At 47.1% G+C, this 25,256-nt stretch overlaps 1 protein-coding gene across 2 annotated transcripts in view; it reads left to right on the plus strand.

The window, feature by feature from the left end:
- BRPF3 (bromodomain and PHD finger containing 3) overlaps window positions 1-25,256 on the plus strand; it is a 589,697-nt gene that overhangs the window by 370,389 nt on the left and 194,052 nt on the right. For both annotated transcript variants that reach the window (XM_086923268.1, XM_086923269.1), the window contains exon 8: window positions 8,644-9,150. In XM_086923268.1, coding sequence (XP_086779394.1) covers window positions 8,644-9,150 — 507 coding nt within the window. The remainder of the gene's footprint in view (window positions 1-8,643; window positions 9,151-25,256) is intronic.

The raw sequence follows: 25,256 nt of genomic DNA on the forward strand, positions 1-25,256 counted from the left end.
ATTCTCGATTACAAAAAAGTGTGTGAGCACTATTTGGGGGTCATCAGTAGCCTTTTTATAAACTTATTTTCCATAACTTGTAGAGGGTGACTTTTATGGTGCTCCCAAACCCCTGCTCCGTTAGACGTAACAGATAAACATTTTGTTTTATATAAGGTGACCAGCTCAGTCATCCGCTTATGGCCTAGCTTGCGGGCAAAGCGGAAAAACCACTTCACTACCCTGCTTGTCTGCTGAGCTCTTACAGTGGCAAGTGGTTCCTACTTCATCTCGTTGTTAAACATGTTCCGTAAATAAGTAAACATTTTTAGCTTCCCAATACTCTTGCCCCTTACAATTACATTTGTTTTTTGTCCTTTTAGGGCCACACAACATGACATAAGATTTTGTAAAGTTAACCTTTGGGCCAAGAGCCAACATAAAATCCGTGAAGGCATTCAGTGATTTTTGTAGCCGTTTGCCGTCAAGGCCATAAGCATGGTGTCATCCACATATGAAAGTAGCGGGACTGATTTCCCCCAGTACTGGGGAAATCAATATTCTTTCCTAATAAAAATGCCTCTAAACCATTAGTATAAATCAAGAAAAGAAAAGGAGCTAAAATGCACCCCTGCCGCACACCCTCTGTGGAGACAATGGGCCTAGTCTTTTCCTGCTGTGTACCATATCTTGTGGCCACAGTGGTGTTAGCATGAAGTCTTCTCAGAAGGGAAATCAGTGCTTCCTCTATGCTCATTTCCCCCATTAGCGCACCTAATTTTACCCTGTTATGGTATCAAAAGCACTGGACTAGTCCATGAAGGCCAGGTTGATAGAACCTCTCCTGGCCCTCATGTACTTGCCCATGATCAGGGACAAATTGAGGTACTGCTCAGTGATACCCATCCCCCTCCGGAAACCGTATTGGGATTTTGAAATGACCCCCTTGGGGCTTGCCTAAGCCTCAAGTCGAGCAAGGACAACCTTCCACAGCACCTAGACAGTAGCGTAGATGAGAGAAATTGGCCTATAAAAGGCAGAGTCTTTCCTATTGCCCTTTTTATACACAGGTATGACAATGGCCTCCTTCAAAGAGGCGGGGTAGGGGGCAATCACAACTGATTTAAAAACATTAGTCAACAGGTGTGCCCAGAGGTTGATATTCCTTTTAAACAGATCTAGTGGGATCCCATCTGGACCTGGGTCTTTCATACAAATTCCTTTTGCTAAGGCTTCTTCAACCTCTGCCACTATGAGAGAGGCACTAAAATGGGAGGCCAAGGTTAAATCCACGGGCAAATCCTCACTACTCCCAGTTAGCTGCAAGCAGTTTGCGTTAACTGTGGCCGAGAAGTGCGATTCCCAGGTATCGCCCAAAATCAATGAACCCATTTTTTTCACCTCCTTCGTAAATTGTGTCCGGTAAATAATATCCCAAAAACTTTTACTGTCTTTAAGGGCACTTTCAGGGAGGTGGGAGCGCACCAGACACGCCCCAACGAAATTACCTTTTGCATGATGGTTCATGTAGTTCATTATTTTTCGCTCAGTTCAATTCAAAGTGTTCATAGCCAGTGCTGTATTATTAGTTTCAATTCGTATCCCTAGACACGTGTTTCAAGATTCCTCAATCGTCAGTAGGGAAAAAAAAGCAAAGTTCATAGGTTGCAGGGCATGCTGCCTTATCTCTCAGGACCAGTTCCACTCACAGCATGAAGGTGCAGGCTCCCGAGCTCGTCAGCTCACAGGAATTTGATACTTTCAGGGAGCCTGCACCTTCATGCTGTGAGTGGAACTGGTCTTGAGAGACGAGGCAGCACGCCCTGCAACCTATGAACTTTGCCTTTTTTCCCTACTGATGATTGAGGAATCATGAAACACGTGTCTGGGGATACGAATTGAAACTAATAATACAGCACTGGCTATGAACACTTAGAAATGAATTGAGCGAGAAATAATGAACTACATGAACCATCATGCTTGAGGTAATTACGTTGGGACGTGTCTGGTGCTTTCCCACCCCTTGAACTGTTTAAATGTCTTAAAGGGCACTTGCTTTCTCCAAGTCCTTCCAGGCTAAACACCTCAAATCCTCTTTTCTTTTGTTAATGTTACTTTATTAATCGTCTAGCACATTTAATTTGGGTCCTTTTACGAGGGTAGGCCTGAAACGCAATTTTTACATTATTGTGGGCATTAGAGCATTCAGCGTTAAACCACAGTGCCTCTTGAGCTCTTGAGACTCCTTTAACCTAACAGGGCGAGTTAGTCTATTAGCTACGTCTGGACAGATCCTTTTAAAATCGCTAACAATCTCGGCTTAGGGGGAACCTTGTTTGAGGCACCACATTATCAGATCATAATTTATTTTGACTGTTTCAGCCTCAAATTGGGTAGGGTTTATCTTGTCCCAATTTAATCTTACCCATTTATTGTGGTTGTAAGGAATCAGGCGACCATCGGCCATCCCTGCCTGAGCTAGTATGTGGGTTGTGGTCACTAGAATAATTGGGTACCACCTTGAAGTCACTGACAAACAATGAGAACTCCCTAGGAAATAAACATAAAATCAATAAAACTTTTCCTGCCACCACCAACAAAAATGGGATACTGGATTGAAGAGCTGCTAATCAAACTATCTAGGTCGTTCTCAATGATAATAAATGTAATGCCTGCGGTGTATGGATAAAATGCGCCAGAGATTGGCCCTCTGTAGCCAAGAGGCCACAAACTCGATTATTGCTATGCACACAAGATGTACAATTAAAATCCCCCACCCAAAAGATACATAATGGCTGCCACTTTCCAGAAGCATTATTAATTTATCTCTGTAAATCTTCTATAACATGACAGCTATTTGAATCAAAAATATTACAGTACTAATTAACCAATAATACCCTGACCTGCGTCTGGTTTGAAATCATAATCAGTTGAAACCAAGGTGACAAACTTACACAGAGGGCTTTTTATGGAACCGTATTTGACTGTAATTAGTGTCACAAACCCTCCTTTGGGCCTCCTAGCCGACAAAGGGGTGGCAAGAACAATAAAAGCATGATATCCGTCCAACACAATGCCCTCTTTAAGCCATGTTTCCTGCAAGCAGATGATGTCAAATCCTCAAATATACTTCAACCAAACCTCATCTGATAATGTAGGGCGAATACCTGCAATATTCCAGTATATTAATTTAAAAGGAAGGGTGAGGTGACCCTCATTAATATCCACTGATGTAGAAGTAATAACGGGCATATTAACTAGAGCTATTTGGCCTAACCCCTCACCTTCATAGTTATCCTCAGTAATTAAGTTTGGGAGTTGGGAATGGTTTGCAGGGTTGTTCATATTCTCATTTACAGAAGTAAAATCATACAAATATGTGCCAGAGGATTTTGGGAGTTTTATATGGCCTGGTGCATCTTCATTAAACACTTTCCCTGAGTCAGAATACTGGAAACCACTACTTCTGTTGTCGGCTGGCTGTCCAGATCGTATAGTCAGTCCGTCGATCTCAGTCAAACCTGAGAGGGCATCTAAACTTTTGGGATGGGTGAAGAGGGGCTGGGTGGGGGGTATGTACTCTGTCTTAGCTGTACATGCCGCTGACGTATTGAAGAAACCTGGTTGGGGGGATAGAAAAAACCCAATGGGCGCACCTTTATCAATTCGCCAGGTGAATTCCTGAGATGTTTTTGAGCAAAATGCACACACCTCGGGTCACTAAAATTCAGCACAACCCACTCCCCTTGTATACTTTAGGTTGGGCAACCCACCTAACTCACCCGCCTGGCCATGATGATATATTCAAACCAGTTTAAATGAGAGGGAGTTTTCTTGGAACACCAGTGTACTGATTTGTTTATGAGGCTTTGACAGCATTCTTGTTGACTGGTAGATAATGACGGGACCCCCGTCAGAATCAAAGTGTATGGTGTACTTTCTGGGGGCAGGTTTAATGTTTTTGAGCCCCCATCCACTTGCTGAACCTTGTGGTCGATTGTTTATAATTGTAGCTCCAGGGAGGGGTCTAACTCCGCCCACCAGGTCAGATCTTATTTGGTACGGGGGCCCATGTCCCAAGTTTAGACTATTTCCAGTGGCGTCCCCTGGGATGCAAAATCCCTTGGTATCATAGCCGGGGGTTAATATTTGTGGTATTGGGGATAGGATCTTGGAAAGGGGCCATATTATTTGAAGTCTGCGCCCTGGTTGTAAGGTTGCTGAGCGGGCCTGGCGCCTCCAATATAATGCGGAGGCTAAACTCGCCTATAGGTCAGCGGTTAAGGCCTATCACCGAGATATTCTTGGTGCCAAGCGGGACTATCTAGCCAGGAGGATTGAGGCGTCGGCGAACTCCTGCAAGGAGATCTTCACGATAGTGAAGGAGTTCACGTCCCCTACCTCCTATTCACCCCCGCCTGTATCATCTGATGCGTGGGCGTGTGATCTTGCCACTTTTTTCACCAACAAGATTAAGGCAATTCAGGTCTCCTTCTCGGAGAGCTTGATGGAGGATTGCTGTGGTCCTGGGGCAGGACTTGGTACATCGTCCGTGCCCACGGCAGTACTGGCTGACTTTCCACCTGTCTCCAGTGACATGTCCCGGACTCTGTTGGCCAGTCTTAAATCTGGCTCGCCACTTGACCACTGCCCCGCCAAATTTTTGGCGGGGATGGCGGCAGTGGTGGATCCTTTGGTCAACCCGATCCTCAACGCTTCCTTGAGGGAGGGGATTGTCCCACGCACCTGGAAAAGGGCGATGGTGATCCCCCTCCTGAAAAAGCCTGGTCTTGATGCCGAGGTTTTGGCCAATTACAGGCCAATTTCACTTCTCCCGGCTCTGGCGAAGATCACGGAGAAACATGTCCATGGCGTCTTGTCGAGCTTTCTCGAATCTAACAATTTGCTCCATCCATCCCAATCCGGTTTCCGTCCGAATTTTAGTACGGAAACGGCGTTGGTGGAGGTCTCAGAGATCATCAGGGAGACCTTGGATGTGGGTGGCAAGGCCATGTTAGTCATGTTGGACCTGTCGGCGGCCTTCGACACCGTCCCCCATGAGGCGCTTCTCGCCAGGCTTTATGACATCGGCCTGAGGGGGACGGTGTTCAGATGGTTTACATCTTTTCTGGAGGGCCGCCGCCAGACGGTCTGGGTTTCCCAGAGCTCCGCCGAGATGCCGCCACTGGGAGTCGGGGTTCCACAGGGATCTATGTTGAGCCCGACATTGTTCAACATCTTCATGTCCCCTTTGGCGGCTGCGGTGGAGGCCTACGGAGCCCAGATCGTGTCCTACGCCGATGACACGCAACTCCTCTTCACTTGTGGCAAAGATCAGCCATTTGATGGGGAGAGAATTCGGGACTGTCTGGACATGGTCTTCGGCTGGTTCCAGCGTAATAGTCTGAAGGCCAACACCTTATTTTTCGGCTGTGCTACCGATCCCGAATGGCGGCAGTGGTGGCCGGCTGCTATGTGCCCCCCGGCACAATCCTCCCTGGTTGCCAAGAATCTCGGTGTCAAGCTTGATAACAAGCTCTCTTTGAGAGCGCACGTTCTTGGCCTGTCCGGCACCTGCTTCGGCATTCTGAAAATGCTCCGCAAGTTTCTTCCTTTACTATCTGCGGAGCACAGACGGATTACGGTGCAGGCGCTTATCGGATCCAGGCTAGATTAGGCCAATGCCCTCTTCCTAGGCCTACCGGACTATCTGGTCCAGCGCTTGCAGGTGGCACAGAATTCTGCAGCCCGTGCGATTTTTGGTCTGCATAGACGAGCACGGGCTTCCGGGCTGCTGCAGACGCTCCATTGGCTGCCGATCCGGAAGCGGATTATGTTCTAATCCCTGACGCTGGTGCACAAAGCTCTGTTCGGCTCAGGCGTGGGATATTTGCAGAAGAGATTGGCTTTTTATCGCCCTGCCCGCTCTCTGCGCTCTGAATCCCTTTTTACTGCTGTGGTTCCACGTGTGAGGAAGGCCCGCATGGGGGGGCGTTCTTTTAGCCTTAAGGCCTCCCAGTTATGGAACTCGCTTCCATTGGCTCTTCGCAGCACTCCCAATTTGCTTCAATTCAGAAAGAATCTGAAGACTTGGCTTTTTAATCTTTCTGTTTAGGTGGGTTTTTCTTTTTCTTTCTTCTGGGATTCATTCTTCTTGTTATGTTGTTCTACATTGTAGCGGACTGTGGAAAGCGCCGGGACACTCTTCTAGAGTAGCCGAGCGCTATATAAACGCATTTTAACATAACACATAACATAACAAGTAGATGTGGCTCTTATGGGGGCCATCCCAGTCGAGGAGACACCAGAAATAACAACACCCTGCCCTTCGGCTATGCTGTTTAATTGAATTACCCTTTCAGCCTTTTTTTTTGTTGGCAAATTTTCCGCTAGCTCCTGAAGAACTCAAGTTAGTTGCTCATCTACACTGACCAATCTAGTTAGAATAGGAGCCCAGTCCTTCTGAACTATTTTACTAAATTTTCCAATTGAGATATCAAGCCCATCCTGTACATACCTTTTTCCCCCTCCTGTACGAGATTTACACACATTTCCTAGTGTATGCGTTTGTTTAGTTCTCTTAGCCCTTGACGACTGGCCATTTAAATTATGGGCGACCCCTGCCATCTAAGTTCGTTTTCTCTTTCCTCCTGGTGCTGTCTGTGGTCCAGTCTGCTCCACAGTTGAGCAGATGGTAGACTCAACTTCGTCCTGTGTAGCACACAGCTCACCCTTGCTCAAAACTATAGCAGTGGGCGAGATTGGAGGTTGAGGCCTTTGGTCAGTGACTATTTCAGGGATGTTCCGACTGGAGATCATTGTCAACAAGAACAGAGGGAAGTGAATCGGGGCTTGGGGCTAATGAAAGTCTCTGCTCTGCACGTTTAATTTCTTTGCTAATAGCCCCTACCGCCTTTTGAAGGAAACCATCAAGAGTAGTGTCACAGGTTTTTGGGGCAGGTTTAGGCTTCTGTTTCCTCATAGTTCAAATTACCTTGTGTCTGCTCAAAATAGGGGGAAATGGTATGGTTACCTTATACCGTCACATGGCTTCAGGAGCAGGATATCACCAACACAGGCCAAAAATCAGAGTCTGAATTTAGCAGGGCCAAGAGAATGGGCCCAGCCTCCTCCAGCCTCTGACGGGCGCAGATGGGCCCGCCTGGCGAGTCCCGCGCCTCCGGAGCTCGAGGATGCCTTTATGCGCTTCCAGCGCGTAGGTAAACCTGTTGGCGCCTCCTGGCGCTAAGGATGGCGGGGGATGTGGTCCCCATAATAAAGTGCTGGTGCTGGTACTGGCCGGTGGCGTGCTCCCTTGACATTCACTTCAAAGCCTAGGTCTTTATATGCCAAGATTATCTTTACTGGTTAAAGGAGAGAAGGTTTCAGATTACACAAGACATAGTGTCTGTAAACCTAGAAGGTTTAAAAGATGTATTTTCCCAAAGCACACCCGTGTATTGTACTTTGTAAAGGAGGCCATTGCGAGGTAAATAACGCTCAGGAGTGTAGACAACCCTACCTGTTCCCCATCTGCAGGAGGATATTTTCTGGCCCACATCCAATCATAGATACTTGGCTGCTGTTCTTGCACAGTTGGTAAAATGCCTCTACATAAGCTCTAGCTCAGATCTCATCCATGACGGACCCTGTCAAATGCATTCTGTGCATTCAGTCAACCAAGCAAAATGGTCTTGTTTTTTAGCCTTCTCTCCTAAATATCTGATCGTACAAGTATTGACAAAACCTCGTCTTTTAAACATATATCTAGCCTTGTCCAGGTCCACTACAATTGCCTTAAGCAGCATACTGTAGATCAATACTGCTCTTATTGAGTGCAGTAGGCCTAGGAAAGGAGTTCTCTACCATGGCTTTGTAACTAATGGGATTATAGTTTCTGACTGGATTTCATATACACTACCGTGCAACAAATCTAGTTTTTTTGTGCGCTGTGGGGAGGTTAACACAGATCTGTTTCAAGCATCTTAAAATATCTGGGTACTCCCATTAGAATTTGGGAACTGTTACATTCAGTGATTTGCATTGCATGGACTCCCTAATACCGAACATTTCCTGTAGCACTCTTAATCATCAAACCACTGTGAATAATTACCCTGCTTTACCGGCCAATGTAATCCGATGTATAAAATATTTATGAAATCCTTCAATTTCTCCTCCCCTGGATTTTGATATCTTTATTGAAATATCTTACTCTTGGGCCAATGTGGTTTCAACCTTTCCACCAGGAATCAACTAGCTTTTCTCTTTTTGCCCGACTCATAAAATTCCCATTTCCTCTGAAGAACAGCACAATGTGTGCTGTCCGACCAGGGTAAATTTAGATGATTTATTAAGTGTGATCCTTTTAATGCTGATTTGTAAGATGTCATATTGACATTGTAATGTTGACGAAAGGTTTGTTTTTAGCAGGACATATACTCAATATACAAATTGATGTAGTATGCCGTGCATGTTACTTGTTCTTGAAAGCATTCTAAACGCTTTCTGATGCAATATTGGGAGTTGCAGTGTTTGATAAACAATAGTAGTTTAGTGATGGGCCAAAATATAATGGAAACTTTTCTGTATCCTGTAAACCATTACATCAGCTGACACCCTATTATTTGCTTGCTTTTCTAAAATGCTTTCTATTCCCCACTTTAGCTGGCGATACAAAGCCTCCCATGCCTCCAATGCTTGAGCCAACAGGGCCAGCTCCCACTCTGTCAGATGTGGATTCTCATCAAGATCCCCCTACATTAAAACCTATCAGTGAAAGCCGCCCACTAAACCGCTTGCAGAAACGACTTAAGTCAGACAGCCAGCTTTGCAAAAAGAAAACAATGCAGCGGGGGAGTGCGAATTTTCAACGCCTGCTAAGTGATAACGGCATAAACGGTCTAGCTCTCCAGGCAGAGGATGCATTTTCTGGCTCCCCTTTCTGTGGGGTCGGACGGAGGACGTCTGTCCTTTTTAAAAAAGGCAAAAATGGTGTCAAGCAGCAGAGGAGCATGGACTGTGCACTAGAAAATGGAGAAGACTTTAGCCAAATGGAACAGTTGTCCCCTAGCAGTATGGAGGAAGGTGAGCACCACTGCCGTAAACATCCTGAGAGCAGGAGCTGTAGCGAGAGTGATGAAGAGACTTCAGCCTTGTTGTCCCCAGACTCTGGTGAGTTTCCTTTGTATTGCTCTTGAAAGTATTGCAGAAGTTTTAGTGGTGGAAGACAATGTGTGGAAATATACACATGTTTTTCGTCTCGGCTTCTAAACAGTTAAAAAAAAATGTGTATATATATAATACACTAACTGGCTGACATTGAAATCTAGCTAGAAACGTTGTATGCCTTTGCCCTTTATGAGAATGCTTGATATTGGCATAATTTCTCTGTCTATGCAGTTTAATTGTTTTCGATGGCATAATGCGGTCCTGCTCATTTATAAATATATTTTAAAAATGTAGATGTACAGTACTGAGATGCAACATTTTTTAAAGATTTTATTAGCATTTTCAATTCCTGCATCATAGGATCTTAATTGATAACGGTTGAATAATTGTGCGGTGCATGCTTCTACCCTAAAGCAATTTTCCATAGATATGTTGTCCATTAAATATAAACACAGGGTGCTAGTGTCTATATGACGAGCAGCACCTTTTAGGAGCCAATCAGATAATTCTTCTCATTCGCGCAAGGAGACCGCTAGTAATTATGCGCTATACAAACATGACATAACATGACATGACATAACAGATAACACATTTCAAGCCTGCATTGCAACATCTTAAGTACAAAGAGGTTTGAAAGTGCATAATAACAAAGAAAAAAAAAATAAACCTGATAGACCTACATTGAAAAAACTGAGAAAAGGGAATCCTGTCTCTTTGAGATTCCAAGAACTTTCCCTATCCATGATGCATTGTACTGGCAGTTGCATCACAGAGCAAGTTCTTTTTTCTGGCTCCTGTAATTAGGATCTCAGAAGACAGAACACACCTCATATTTTTTGACATGATTTTCAATTGGCTCTACTATTTTTTTTCACACAACACCTTTTAAATCCAGCTACAGAGTGAAATTATTGTTCGAGGCATATGGGTGGCACACCACACACTGTTGCATTAGATCACCATCTGGTGGTGGGCCCGGATGATTACACTTTGTTGTTGTCTTGGAAGAGTCTTTGTCTGCTGGATGACTCCTCCCTTAGACTGTAGTGGGCATGGGCATTGACTCCATCTTCAGTTTGTTTTTTTCCGCTATCAGCGCGGATGTGTTTATCGTTCGGTCCCGTTACGGGTCTCTTTTCAAATCCATAAATCAATCTACAACATCAACATTGTCTTCGACACTGATTCCGGTTGCACGCGTCGAAGAAAGGCTCCACTTCTCGATTCCAGCGCTCGTCTGGGCCGTCGGGCCCAACTGCGCCATTGGGCCTTTGGCTCATGAAAAGAACACCGTTCAAGAAGTGCCCTCTGTGTGGACACAAGTATCCCCCACACCGACCTTCATGAGGTTTGCAACCTGTGCTTGTCTCCAGAGCACAAGAGTCGAGACTGTGAGGCCTGTGCTTCGTTCCGGTCCAAGAAAACAATCAGGGACCTCCAAGCTCGAAGAGCTATGGCACAGTCATCGTCGTCGACACCCAAGAACAGCAAGACGTCGCTTCCAAAGCAGAGGAGTCAGCTTCCGGAGACGACGATCGATCCGAAGATGACGATCTTCTTCCAGCTGGTCAACAGGTCGTGAGTAAGAGCGTCGACCCTGTTCACCCCCCCACACTGGGACAGGCTTCGGTTCCACCTCCGGAGGAGCACACTGATCAAAACATTCCGACGCCCCGCCTTCAGGCTCGGCAGCGAAGGGCACTAAAAAGCCTCCAGTCGACTCGGGCTCAAGTCAGTCTGTCGGTCCCGAAAATCAAAAAGTGCTTAAGCCGAAGTCAACACCGGCACCAAAACATCCATCGGTACCGAAGGTAACCGAACAGAAACCAAGTTCGACCCCGAAAGACGTTCCCAAAGTTACTGAACCGAAAACGACCCCTGCAACGAAAAAAAGCGGACCCGAAAGCAGTTCCGATACCGAAACATACTTCGGCTCTGTTGGACCTGGCACCATTGGCTTGGGTCTCCCTTCCATTTTTGCTGTTGCCTCATGTGTTTTTCAGGTGTTAGATGCTTTAGGCACTGTGCCACTGCTGTCCAGTGCCACAGTGTGAGTGCTACCTACTGTAAATTGATGTATTGATTAGTGGTTCCATGATTGGATATTTGATTTACTTGTCAGACCCTAGTACAGTGCACTGAGTGTGCCCAGGGCGTGTAAATCCAAATGCTGCTAGTGGGCTTGCAGCACTGGTTGTGCCACCCACAGAAACGGCCTTGTAAAACGTGTCTAAGGTCTGCCATTGCAGAGCCTGCGTGCAGTCTGGTACTGTCATGCTGACAGGGCAAGTGCACCCATTTGCCAGTCCCTAAACCTTCCCTTTTCTTTATATTAGTTACCCCTGTGGTAGGCCCAAGGGCAGGGTGCATTGTAAGTATAAGGTAGGACAAGCCCTGATGTGTGTGGCATGTCCTAATAGTGAATTACAGCCATTTTCGTTTTTCACTATTGCAAGGCTACCTGTTCTACTTAGGCTAGAATGGGCTGCTGGATTGTTACATGTTTATAATCCTAGCAGACTCAGAGAACATGGTAGAAATTCGAGTTTAGTATGCCTGGACTCAGAATAATAAAATACATCTTTTAGTAAAGTTTATTTTAATATTCTGTGTTCGCAAATACCACTTTTAGAAAGTAGGTATTTGCTTGCCTAACCATTTGAGCCCGCCTCTGCTAGGTTGTGTATTCCTTGTCTGGGTTTCTGTGTGACAGGACTGGGGAATTCCAGGAGACAGGCTGGGGCAGCCCGGTGGTGAATAGGGAGATCTGCAACCAGATGGGAGGGAGGAGTTGCACCTGGGACCTGAATAGGACTGTGCCCGCCCCCCACAGTGCTGGCTCCACCCCCTGTGGTGCGTCTGATGTCTCTGCCCTGCACACTGAAAGAAGAGAAGGAAGACTGTCAACAAAGTGCTCCTGGACTGTACTTGCCTTCCACAATGCTGGCTCCACCTCCTGTGGGGCGTCTGATGTGCCTGCCCTGTGCTGTGAAAGGGAAGGAGAAATCTGGTAAACAGAGTGCTTCAGAACTGGCTTGAACTGAGCGCAGGCCCCTCTCCCCTCAGAGAACAAAGGATGAGGAGAAGGAACCTGAAGAAAGTGAGGAGAGACTATTCCCAAGCTGAAGTGCTGCTTGGGGGATTGGCCTGCAGTGGTTGCCTGGCTGCCTAGAGAGGAGAAAGGACTTTGTGGATTTTAACTTTGCTTTTCAACTTGTGCTAAAAAGATCTCCAAGGACTTGGAAGAGAGCTTGCCCCCTGACCGAAGTCCCAGGACCAGTGGACTTCACCAGCCTTTTCTGAATTGCTACTATTCCAGTGGCTACAGAGGCAGGGAGGTGTGACCGACTCTCACGACCGGCCGGTGTCCTGTTGGCACTGCACTGAGCAATGTCCGCCTCGAACAACGCAAGCTCTACGCTCCCCGACTCCGTCTCAACGCCGTCAACGAGCCGTAGTCCTGCACCGTGACTGCACTTACATACGGATCCAATAGAAGAAGACTTTCTAATGGGCACACTGTTAACATCACATAAGACCACAACCACACTTCCAATACTTAGTGGAGTGGTAAGACACACACCAGAAATATATAAAGACTCAGTCAGGGCCTGTGTAAATAACCCCAGACTGGAAAAGAAATACAAAGCAGCTCCATCTGATCCTGCATATATTAAAGGACAGTTGCCACTAGACTCACAGGTAGTGTCAAATGCGTGAAAGAGAGCCAACTCGCAGACAACAGGAGATGCTCCACCCCCTGACAAAGAGTCTAAACTTTTGGATGCTTCAGGAAAACGCACCCTCTCACAAGCAGCCAATATATGGAGGATTGCTCTGTTAGCAAAATATGACAGAGCTCATTATGATGAGTTAGAGTCACTCATGCAACACTTGCCAGAACAATATAAGGCTAGGGCTTCTGATTTAATACAAGAAGTCAAAGTTCTGTAGTAGGGGATCTCTGTTTATAGTCATAATCTAGTGAATAGTCCCGCCCATGTGCGTGGACCCCGGCAATCAAAAATAATCTCTTAAGTTGTCAAAAAATGCAGAACTGCAAAGACACTTAAGAGAGAATTTAAAGACAATTAATGCAGCCTATATCCACAGGCTACACAGTACTTCAACTAGAAATTCCACCAAAAAAACACACACACTGCACAGCCTGCCCAGTTTCCTCCATAGAGAAACTTGCCTCTACCAGTAAAAGCCTCTGGAATGATAGAGAGGAAGGCATGGACAGACAAGCCCCATAGGCTGCCATTATGTGGCTTAAATAGGATACTGTGCCTTTAAGAGAACTTTCCAGAACTTCTCCCAGTATCCCAGAATGCACAGTAGGTCCCTTTACTTTCAGTTCTTTTTTCCGGCTCCTGCTAACAGGACCCTGGCATTGAGCTCTCCCTTTTTCAAGGGTTTATTGGATCTTTTGTGCACTTTTTGGATAAAAGTGTTTTCAGTTGTTATAACTTGGTGTTTCCATTCACTCCTGTGTGTTTGTTCAGGCTTTTTAGGGCTCTAAAATGCCTGCTCTTTTCGACAAGTGCCCAGCATGTGGCAGGAAGAAGTCCAAGACTGATCCACACAAAGTCTGCATTATCTGTCTCCTTGAAGCAAATGTCCCTGAAGACTGTGACATCTGCCAGAACCTTTCAGCAAGGACCCTGAGGGAAAGGCTGAAGATTAGGCTTCAAGGCCTGGAGGAGAGACGACTGCAAGCTGCAGGTGGGTCTGGGCAGGATGGGAAGGTTCCCTCTGCCTCTGCTGAGGCCTCTGGGGGGCTCCCCAGAGGCAGGAAGACCAGCAAACGGTCCCGGTCTCCTTCGGCGTCGATTGCATCGACGACGACGTCGAGAGGGATGACGACGGTGTGTTCCCCATCTCCCTGGCGCTCCGGGTCGAGACGGCGTGAAGGATCGACGTCGAAGGGCCTGGGTAGGCCGCCGTCGAGACCACCATCGACGGCGTCTTCGTCGTTGTCGTCGACGTCAGCGACAAGCTATCGGCGTCGAAGAAGGAGCGACAGCCATCAAGGCGACACCGCCTGTCGCCGTCGAGAAGACAGTCGGCGTCGAGGACCTCAAGAAAGCGGTCAGCGTCAAGAAGGAGTCGACGCTCATCGTCGAAGACTGAACGTTCGACGTCGCGGAGGCGGCGTTCGGCGTCGAGGAAGAAGCGATCGACGTCGCGGAGGCGGCGTTCGACGCCGGAGTCGCGGAGGCGGCGTTTGACGCCGGAAAAGCGACGCTCAGCGTCGAGAAGGAAGAGGTCGGCGTCTCGGAGTTGTTCCAACTCTCCTAAGCGGCGCAGAAGGAGTTCTGGCGCCAGAAGTCACGCTGGGTCTGGTGGAGGGCGCCGGAGACGGCGATCACCTACTAGAGGGGCTGGTTCGCAGTCCCCTCCCCCGAAGAAGTCACCGGGCTCGGTGTACTCGGTGGTATATACACCACCTCGGCCGAAGACGCCCCCTCCTCCTGTACCTAAGGAGGATCCTCCCATCAACCCTCCGCTCCCACCACTTCCGCCCTCAGGACAACCACCACCACCGCTTCCGCCGCATGGGCCCGCTCCTCGGTCGGAGATACCTCCTGTTCCTCCGCCAAGGTCGGTGTCACTGCCCCCACTTCCTACACCGCCTAAGGGGACGCCTAGACCGAAACCCCAGGATAGGCCACGTAAGACGCCTCCACGGAAACCTGCGGAACGCCCACAAACTGGGAGGTCACGCTCTTGTTCCAGGAGGAGGGAACGATCGTGCAACAGGTCATCCACGCGGTCGAGACTACGCCACAGGAGGCGCAGGTCTCGTTCCCATACGAAGTCCTCCGGGACCAGGGACTACTCCCCGACTTTGTCGGGGTCACCGGAGACAAGGGTGTCACTGGTTGATGATCTGGTGGCTTTTCACAATGTCCTGTTAAGAGGTGCAGCAAAATTTGGCATCTCGTTGACGGTGCCCACGCCCAAGACATCGGTAATCTTTGAGACACTGCACCTGAAACATCTGTCTCGTCCTTTATTGCCACTGGTACCGGGCCTGGAGGATCCGGCCATGGACCTTTTTCTCACCCCGGCGGTTACTAAGGCGGCCCCCTCGAGACTACAGAAAAAATACTGGGCTCCCGATTCTGATCCGGCTTTTCTAAGAGTGGAACCCCCTCCAGACTCTGTGATAGTGACGGCGGCTCGTAAACAGCATGCCACCACTCCGTCATCCACAGTCCCTCCAGACAAAGAGTCTAGATGGCTGGATTCAGCTGGGAGGGAGGTGTGTGGGACGTCGGCGACCTCCATGAAGGCTGCGAGTGCCACGGGCTTGTTGGGACGCTATGACCGTGCCCTCTGGGAATCCCTCCAGCAGTTTGCGGAACACCTGCCTCGTGAGAAGAGAGAAGATTTCCAGGAGGTGTTAAATGAGGGGATGTTGGTGGCGAATCAGGTCATCAGCGCTGCAGCCGATTCTTCCCTCTTGGCGGCGCATGGCTTCTGCCATGGGATTAACCAGCGACGGCACGCCTGGCTCCGCCTCACGTCACTAAAACCTGACGCACAACAAAGGGTTGCCAATCTACCATTCTCTGGCGAAACCCTATTTGGTAAACATGCGGATGACGAAATGGCCCGCATGAAGGCGGAGGCCGAAACACTCACGGCTGTGGGTCTGGAAAAGCCCAAGGAGACAAAGAAATCGTACCGCCCGTTCCAGAGACAGTTCGTTGGACAGGGCAGAGGGCGTGGCCAAGCTTCGGGACAGCAGCAGCAACAACAGCAGCAGTTCTGAAGGCCGTTCCAGAAGCGCCAGAAAGGCAAAGGCGGCCAACAGTCGGCACCAGCGACCAAAGGTCCGGCCGGGTCTAGGCCCTGAGCGCTTACTTCCCCTGCATCCGTTACCCACTACGGTGGGGGGGGGGAGCGTTCAATTTTTTCTGGCAGAGTGGAGCAAAATTACTCAGGACAAGTGGGTGCTGAATATTGTTTGCAATGGATACAGTCTTCGGTTCACCAGCCCGCCTCCAGCAATTCTGCTGGTCAGCTCGCAGTTTCAGCTGCGCGAGCTCCAGGCGGAGGCCGATATCCTGTTAAGGAAAAGGGCGATAGAAGACGTACCTCTGTCTCAGAGAGGAAGAGGTCTGTACTCCCGGTTCTTCCTGGTTCGCAAGAAGGACAAGAACGAGTTCAGGCCCATTCTGGACTTGCGACAGGCAAACAAGTGGATTCGCAGAGAGAAGTTTCGCATGCTGTCGCTGCATCAGATTTATCCTCAGTTGCAACAGGGAGACTGGCTATGTGCTATAGACCTACAGGATGCGTACTTCCATGTGCCCATTGCACACTAACACAGGAAGTTCCTGCGATTCCAAGTCGGCGCCAATCATTATCAATACACAGTACTCCCATTCGGACTAAAGTCTGCGCCGAGAACATTCCCGAAGTGCGAGAAGTGTGGCTCAGGGGTTAGAGGCGGCAGACCTGGAGCTTGAGTTCGGCCCTGGACCAGGGTTCAATTCCCCGCCTCGGCGGGTCTTGGGCTCAACAATTCCACGGACTCGATAATTCTCGCTCCGGTGCCTTCTCGACTCACGGGTTCACACTCTGCGACTCTGGGCAATAGCTTGCTTAATCTCCACAACGGCCCCTCGCGGTGGGATGCCTGGCTTTCACCTTGTGGATACCCTGCCAGGGTTATCCCACAGGGGAATACCAGGACGGGTTCCCTAAGCAAGCGCGGAGATGCCCCAGGGTAAGTCGTGCGCTATATAAGTTTCATTCATTTCATTTCATTTCATGGCGGTGGTACCAGCACACCTGAGGAAGAACAAGGTGTTAGTCTACCCGTACCTGGACGATTGGTTGATCAAGGCCTCCTCCTTCTAGGAAGCTCGAGCACACTTCCAGAAGACGTGCGTTCTCTTGAACAAGCTGGGGTTGCACATCAACATGTCCAAGTCTGTCCCGACTCCGGTCCAATGCATACAGTACTTGGGAGCCTCCATCAATACGCTGTCAGCAAGCGTGTCTCCTTCGGAGGAGCGACGATTATCACTCATTCGGAAGGCTCATGCTCTTATGATCACTCCATCTACAAAAGTGAGGACGGTGTCTTCTCTACTGGGATCGATGGCCTCTTGTATCATCCTAACGCCACACGCACGACTGCACATGAGACCGTTGCAAGAGTGCTTGGAGGACCAGTGGGATCAGAGGAAAGGATCTTGGGACGACAAGATACGACTGGTTCTGCATGCTCTTCAGTCTCTGAAGTGGTGGTGTTCAGCGGAGAATCTCCTCAGAGGGGTTCCATTCCACAAGGACCTTCCCACGCAGACTGTCGTGACGGATGCTTCTCTCCAAGGTTGGGGGGCGCACTACGGAGACTTACAGATTCAAGGAACGTGGTCCCCGATGGAGGCCACGTATCACATCAATTTCCTGGAACTCAGAGCTGTTCACTTGGCACTGAAGGCTTTTCATCCGTCCTTTCAGACCAACTCTCTGCTTGTACAGACAGACAATACGACCACGATGTATTACCTCAACAAGCAGGGGGGCTCGAGATCACGCAATCTGTCGCAGGAGGCGCAGGCGATCTTGCACTGGATTCTGGCCAGAGGACTGACGATAACGGCTACCCATTTGCCAGGTGTGCAGAATGTTCAGGTGGACGCACTGAGCAGACTCGTTCAGGAAAACCACGAATGGGTCATAAACTACGAAGTACTAGAAGTCTTTGCAAGGTGGGGGACTCCAGACGTATATCTGTTCGCCACCGCCAAAAATAGCAAATGCCGAGACTTCGCCTCCAGGTACTACCAGCAGGGGACGCTGGGGAATGCGCTATGGATCAACTGGTCGAAAAGCTTTCTGTACGCTTTTCCACCCATTCCCCTGATTCCAGCGGTACTCATCAAGCTGGCCCGGTCCAGGGCGCGGATGATACTCATTGCTCCGGAATGGCCCAGGCAGTGGTGGTTCACGGGCCTGCTTCACCGGTCTCTCCTTCCTCACATACGGCTGCCGTGCAGGCCGGACATTCTCACGAAGTTCGGGGGGCAGATGTTGCACCCCAACCTCTCGTCTTTGAGTTTGGCAGCATGGCTCCTGAGATAGTGCAATATGGCCATTTAAATCTGTCCGAAGATTGCATGGACATACTGAAGGAGTCTAAGAGACCTTCCACTCGGACTTCCTATACTTACAAGTGAAAAAGGTTCTGTATCTGGTGTAAGTCCAAGAACTATGACCCGACGACGTGCAAGGAAGATGTCATCCTTCCTTACCTTCTATATTTGGCGCAGTCTGGCCTTAATGTTCATTCCATTAAGGTTCATCTCGCTGCATTGACTGCCTACAGGAAATGCCCTTCACAGACTCCCTTCTTCCAGATCCCTGTGATCAAAGATTTTCTGGAAGGCTTGAAGAAAGTATTCCCTCCTTTCAGGCTCCCTACGCCTTCATGGGAATTGAATGTGGTGCTGTCCAGGTTGATGAAGGAGCCTTTTGAACCTATTCATAAGGCTTCTTTGCAGCACCTGTCCTGGAAGGCAGCGTTCCTCGTGGCCATTACATCGGCCCGCAGGGTGAGTGAAATTCAGGTGTTGTGTTGCCAAGAACCTTATACTGTATTTCATGCTGCTAAGGTTGTTATGCGTACTCACCCTAAACTTCTTCCCAAGGTTATTTCGGATTTTCATGTCAACCAGACCATAACTTTGCCTACGTTTTTTCAGAATCCTTCATCTCCAGTTGAAAGGTCTCTACATTCCCTGGATGTTAGGAGGGTGTTGAAATTTTATCTGGATAAAACCAAAGATATTCGTAGGTCAGACCAATTGTTTATAAATTATGGATCGGTCAGGACGGGTCTTGCTACCTCTAAGCAGTCCATCTCTAGGTGGATTGTGTCCTGCATACAGTTGTGTTACCAAAAAGCTAATAAGACCTTAGGGGGTAAACCTAAGGCTCATTCCACCAGGGGCAAAGCGGCCACGACTGCTTTGCTCCGTAACGTTCCAATTGCAGAAATCTGCAAGGCGGCCACTTGGAAGTCGGTCCATACCTTTGCTAAGCATTACTGCCTGGACACTGACGCCAGGGCGGACGCTCAAGTTAGGCAGGCTTCGCTGCGAAATTTGTTCGCACAGTAGTGGTGTTAATTTTCTTCTCTCCACCGCCACTTTGGTGTGGGGATGGGCTTGCCATTCTATTCACTAGATTATGACTATACACAGAGATCCCCTACTACTAAAAGGAGTAGTTTCTGTCCTGTAACTCCAGTTCTGTACTAGGGGTATCTCTGTTATAGTCATAAGCGCCCGCCCTCCTCCCCGGTGGAGAAAGATATTCATGTAAGGAATGCTACAGGTCTGGCGTGATACGCCTTCAAAAAGAACTTAAAGTAAAGGGACCCGCTGTGCATTCTGGGATAAGTTCTGGAAAGTTCTCTTAAAGGCACAGTATCCTATTTAAGCCACATAATGGCAGCCTATGGGGCTCGTCTGTCCATGCCTTCCTCTCTATCATTCCAGAGGCTTTTACTGGTAGAGGCAATGTTTCTCTATGGAGGAAACTGGGCAGGCTGTGCTGTGTGTTTGGCTTTTTTGGTGGAATTTCTAGTTGAAGTACTGGACAGTGTAGCCTGTGAATATAGGCTGCATTATTTGTCTTTAAATTCTCTCTTAAGTGTCTTTGCGGTTGTGCAGTTTTTGACAACTTAAGAGATTATTTTTGATTGCCGGGGTCCACGCACATGGGCGGGACTATTCACTAGATTATGACTATAACAGAGATACCCCTACTACAGAACTGGAGTTACAGGACAGAAACTACTCCTTATAACAAATACCTCCATAACATGTGCACTAGACACTGCAGACACAGCATCTAGAGCAGTAAATACAGGGGTACTGTTGCACAGACATGCATGGCTGCGCATCTCTGGGTTCAAACCAGAAGTACAAGCAAGTATCTTAAACCCAGAATTTGACCAACTACATCTTTTCGGTCCAAATGTAGACAGTTCAATGGAAAAAATGTAAAAAGATACTGACACGGCAAAATCAATGGGAGCTTTACAAACTCAAGCCCATAGACCTTCCTTTCTTCGCTCCTCACATAGGGGCGCCTCTAAGAGTTTCCAGACTGACAACACCTCCTCTACTTACAAAGCGCCCAACCAAACCTCGCCCAGTAACGGATATTAATGAGGAGGGTATAGAGGAAACAACAATAAGGGTAGAGGAAGAGGCAACAACAATCGCAATGTCTCTACTCCCAAACAGAGACTTCCCTTCCATTCCCCCAGACCATTCCACTCCAGTCGGGGGGAGGTTACAACAGTTCCTATCTGTCTGGAACTCCATCACCACAGACAGGTGGGTGAGACAAATAATTCAGTCAGGTTATTGCCTGGAGCTCACTTCCACTCCTCCAACAATACCACCCAGACAGCGTCCCATGTCACATGAACACCTCATACTACTAAGACAAGAGGTAGAATCTCTACTGCAAAAGAATGCAATAGAACCAGTACCGAAAGAGCATCAGAACATAGGGGTATACTCTCTTTATTTTCTCATACCCAAAAAGGTTGGATCTCTCAGACCTATTCTAGATCTAAGACCCCTAAACCTGTACATACATTCAGACCATTTTCATATGGTCACACTACAACAGGTTCTACCGTTACTAGAGAAAGGCGACTTCCTTGCCACATTAGACCTCAAGGGCGCATACTTCCACATTCCCATTCATCAATCTCACAGAAAGTACCTACGGTTTGTACTAGAAGTTCAGCACTACCAATTCAAAGTACTCCCCTTCGGAGGAACAACAGCACCTCGAGTGTTCACAAAGTGTTTAGCAGTAGTAGCAGCACACTTAAGAAGGGACAACATTCATTTCTTCCCATATCTCGACGACTGGTTAATAAAATCCAAGTCATACAACCAATGTGTACAGGACACGCATCAGACAATCTGCCTGCTACACAAGTTTGAGTTTACAGTGAATCAAAAGAAGTCACAATTACAACCGTCCCTGTCTCAGCAGTATCTAGGTGCCACAATAGATACCTCCAAGGCAATAACGTACCACAACCTAACAAGAATACAAACTATGCAAAATCTTATGAAATGATTCCAGCCACAAAACTCACTACAAGCTCGAGTGTTCATGCAACTAATAGGAATGATGGCATCTTGCATTTTCATAGTACCATACGCAAGACTACAAATGCGCCCCATACAAGAATGCTTAGCAAGTCAGTGTAATCGGGCTCAGCAAGAAATAACAGATCTGGTGGTGGTAGACGACCGGACATATCGCTCTCTGCAATGGTGGAAAACCAAAAACCTTTCCAAGGGCCGGCCGTTATAGAAGCTGTTCCACAAATCATACTAACTACAGACGCATCTCTCACGGAATGGGGAGCGCATTTACAAAGCCACACAGTGCAAGGTACATGGACACTGCAACAAAAAGTACTCCACATAAATCATTTGGAGTTACTAGCGATTTTTCAAGCTCTAAAATCGTGTCAACACTACCTGTCAAACAAGGCTGTACTAGTCCGGAAGGACAATATGACAGCAATGTACTATATTCAAAAGCAAGGAGGGACACACTCCCTACAGCTCTCCCGGCTGGCGCAGAGCATTTGGAGGTGGGCCTTTCCTCGAAATATTTTTCTGTTAGCAGAACATCTACCAGGAGTTCACAATCAATTGGCAGATCTATTAAGTCGTCAGAGACAACAGATACACGAATGGGAGCTTCATCCTCAAGTTCTTCAGCCATTTTTTCAAAGGTGGAGCCAACAAGAGAGAGATCTGTTTGCTACACACTGCAACTCCAAATGTCCAAGCTTCTCGCCGCCAGATACCAACACCCATTATCCAAAGGCAATGCGGTATGGATGAACTGGTCAAACAAATTTGTGTACGCTTTTCCTCCTCTCCCACTAATTCCATTAGTGGTACGCAAGCTTCGGCAACATTCTCTCACATTGATTCTCATAGCAACAACGTGGGCGAGACAACCATGGTACACCATGCTACTACAGCTCTCAGTAGTACCACATCACAAACTAAAACTCTCCCCACATCTACTAACACAGAACCATGGAGAGATTATGCATCCAGATTCAATGCAGCTCAATCTGGCGATCTGGCTCCTGAAGTCTTAGAGTTTGGATATCTAAATTTATGAATGTCATTAAAGAACCAAAACGTCCTACAACTAGAGCATGTTAGGCAGCAAAGTGGAAAAGGTTTGTTGTATGTTGCACAAATAACAACATCAACCCCTTAGATGTTTCCATACAAAACATCATATGTTACCTGTTACATCTACAAAGATCTAACTTAGCGTACTCCTCAATCAGGTTACATATTGCTGCTATAGCTGCAAATCTCCAAAACAAGCAACATTTGTCATTGTTTAGAGTACCTGCAATCAAAGCGTTTATGGAAGGACTTAAAGGGATAATTCCTCCCAGAATACCACCCTCTCCAGTGTGGAATTTAAATATTGTTCTCACAAGACTTATGGGTCCTCCTTTTGAACCATTGCATAAGTGTGAATTACAGTTTCTTACATGGAAAGCTACTTTTCTAGTAGCAGTTACCTCACTAAGAAGAGTAAGTGAGATCCAGGCATTAACAATCCAAGAACCATTTATACAACTTCATCACGATAAAGTGGTTCTTAAAACAAATCCAAAGTTTCTGCCAAAGGTCATTTTACCGTTCCATCTCAACCAATCAATTGAGTTGCCAGTATTTTTTCCACAACCACAAACAGTTGCAGAACGAGCGCTACACACACTAGATGTAAAAAGAGCGCTTCTCTACTACATTGATAGGACAAAACCTTTTTGTAAAACTAAACAAATGTTTGTGTCCTTTTCACTTCCACATAAAGGCAATCCCATTTCTAAATCAGGCATTGCCAGATGGATTGTTAAGTGTATTCAAATATGCTGCCAAAAAGCAAAACACACTTTTTCCATTCCTCCTAGGGCTCATTCTACCCGTAAATTAGGAGCATCTATGGCATTCTTAGGAAACATACCATTATATGATATCTGTAAAGCAGCTGCATGGTCTACTACGCACACATTTACAAAACACTACTGTGTAGATGTGCAGGCAAAACGACAAGCAAGTGTGGGCCAGGCTGTACTGAAAACATTATTTCAAACTACTGCAACAGATGCGGGTGGTCGTTGCTGATGGTGAAACTGCTGTGTAATGTATGCAACAGTGTGTGGTCTGAAGCCCATATGCCTTGAACGGAAAATGCTACTTACCAGTATGCATCTGTTCTTGGCATGTAGGGCTGCAGAACCACAAATGCCCACCCTCCTCCCCAGCTACCTGTGTCTGTTCCCGTAGTATCGTATTTAGATACACAACACATGGTCATCTTTATCTATACTCATGCAACTCCATAATTTGCCCAATGGCGAAAACAATCTGAAGATGGAGTAGATGCCCATGCGCACTATAGTCTAAAGGAGGAGTCATCCAGCAGACAAAGACTCTTCCAAGGCAACAACAATTTGTAATCATCCGGGCCCACCACCAGATGGTGATCTAATGCAACAGTGTGTGGTTATGCAGCCCTACATGCCAAGAACAGATGTATACTGGTAAGTAGCATTTTCCTTCTCCTGGATCAGTAATTGCTTTCCATCAGAATTCCTCTTGAAGAAAAAAAGGCAGTCTCAGACCCACACGTGTTCTGTGTGGTATTCACACAGTGATGGAAAAAGACTCGGAGGGATGCTTTGAGACATAGGGAAAGGATTAAGCTTCCTCTTACGCTCCCTCTAGAAGTAAGAGAGCTACTGATAAGGACTCCTTTTGGAGGAGTTCAAAGGACAGAAGGGCAGACTTGTAAAAAGTATCACTGACATCACCACTATTGATGTCGCTCAAGACCGACATCAAAGCTCAGGGCATTGATGCTGAGCGTGTTTGTGTGATCTTCTCAGTCTAAAGTGGGTTCGATCAGTACATTTCTGCCATTTAGACTAAAGACAACATTCACACAGAGATTGGACAATGACAAAATATAAGGCATATTGATCTGCTTTGACGGAATCTCTATCCGTGTTGAGGAAGACCCAACTGTCATTGTCAACAGTTACATCATCACTGTTGAAGAGGAAACAACCCTTAATATCAAGGTAGACTTCGTACCTCTTGACATATTAGAGACAACAGTGAACAGATTTGCCTCATTCACTTTCACTTTCGATGTCAAGAACATCCAGAATGGAGACATCTCCCTCTCCATCTCGGTCCATGGCAGTGTCGGGCACTCTTTCATTATTATCTGAAATCTCAGTAGCCTCCTTGAAATCTCTACATTCTACAAGGGTTACCTCATCAGACCACACATCTATGGTTCTCTACTTCTTCTCTCCCTCCAACACAAAAGAAAAGAAAACTTTCAGACCATACAGGACACTACCCTTCAAAAACATTTTTAAAAGTAAGCATTTCAACTCCTCAGGTCTTCTCACTTTGGATCCTCATCCTAAACCATTAAGACCTTTGTGACACACTATTCAATTTGGGGACCCACTTCAAGAACCTTTGCAATTCTCGCCATCAAGAATGTCCAAGACCACGTTAAGGTCTCTAATGGAAAGAGTTGCGAGATCTCCATCTTTTTCTTCTAGACTTCCATCATCGTTAAGGGATATATTGTTTACTCCACAGAAAGAAGAAAACAGATCCCTGACAAGTTCTGGTTCTCTCGTAGGGATTTCCATGTATTGCCATAAGCATACATTAGATATAGCTTCTTAAGTGGGTATTTTTCACCTTTCTTCTGGAAGGCCTGCAAAGACACTTAATAGATAGAGAGACAATAATGCAGCCTAAATAAATAGGCTACACTGGCCGTATCTTCATCTTGAAGTGAAAAAAGGTAGCCAGTATACTATATTTTGTGCAATTTTTGGGGTGTTTAAATCACAGAAGAATCCCCTTAACTAAACTCCTTTTTTCATGATAGACATGGAAGAAGAGGACAGAATAGCCCCATAGGCTGCCATTATATGTCTTAAAAATAGAAGTTGTGCCTTTAAGAATCCA

The sequence above is a fragment of the Lissotriton vulgaris genome, chromosome 5, assembly GCF_964263255.1.
Source record: "Lissotriton vulgaris chromosome 5, aLisVul1.2, whole genome shotgun sequence".
In the NCBI taxonomy this organism is placed as follows: Eukaryota; Metazoa; Chordata; class Amphibia; order Caudata; family Salamandridae; genus Lissotriton; species Lissotriton vulgaris.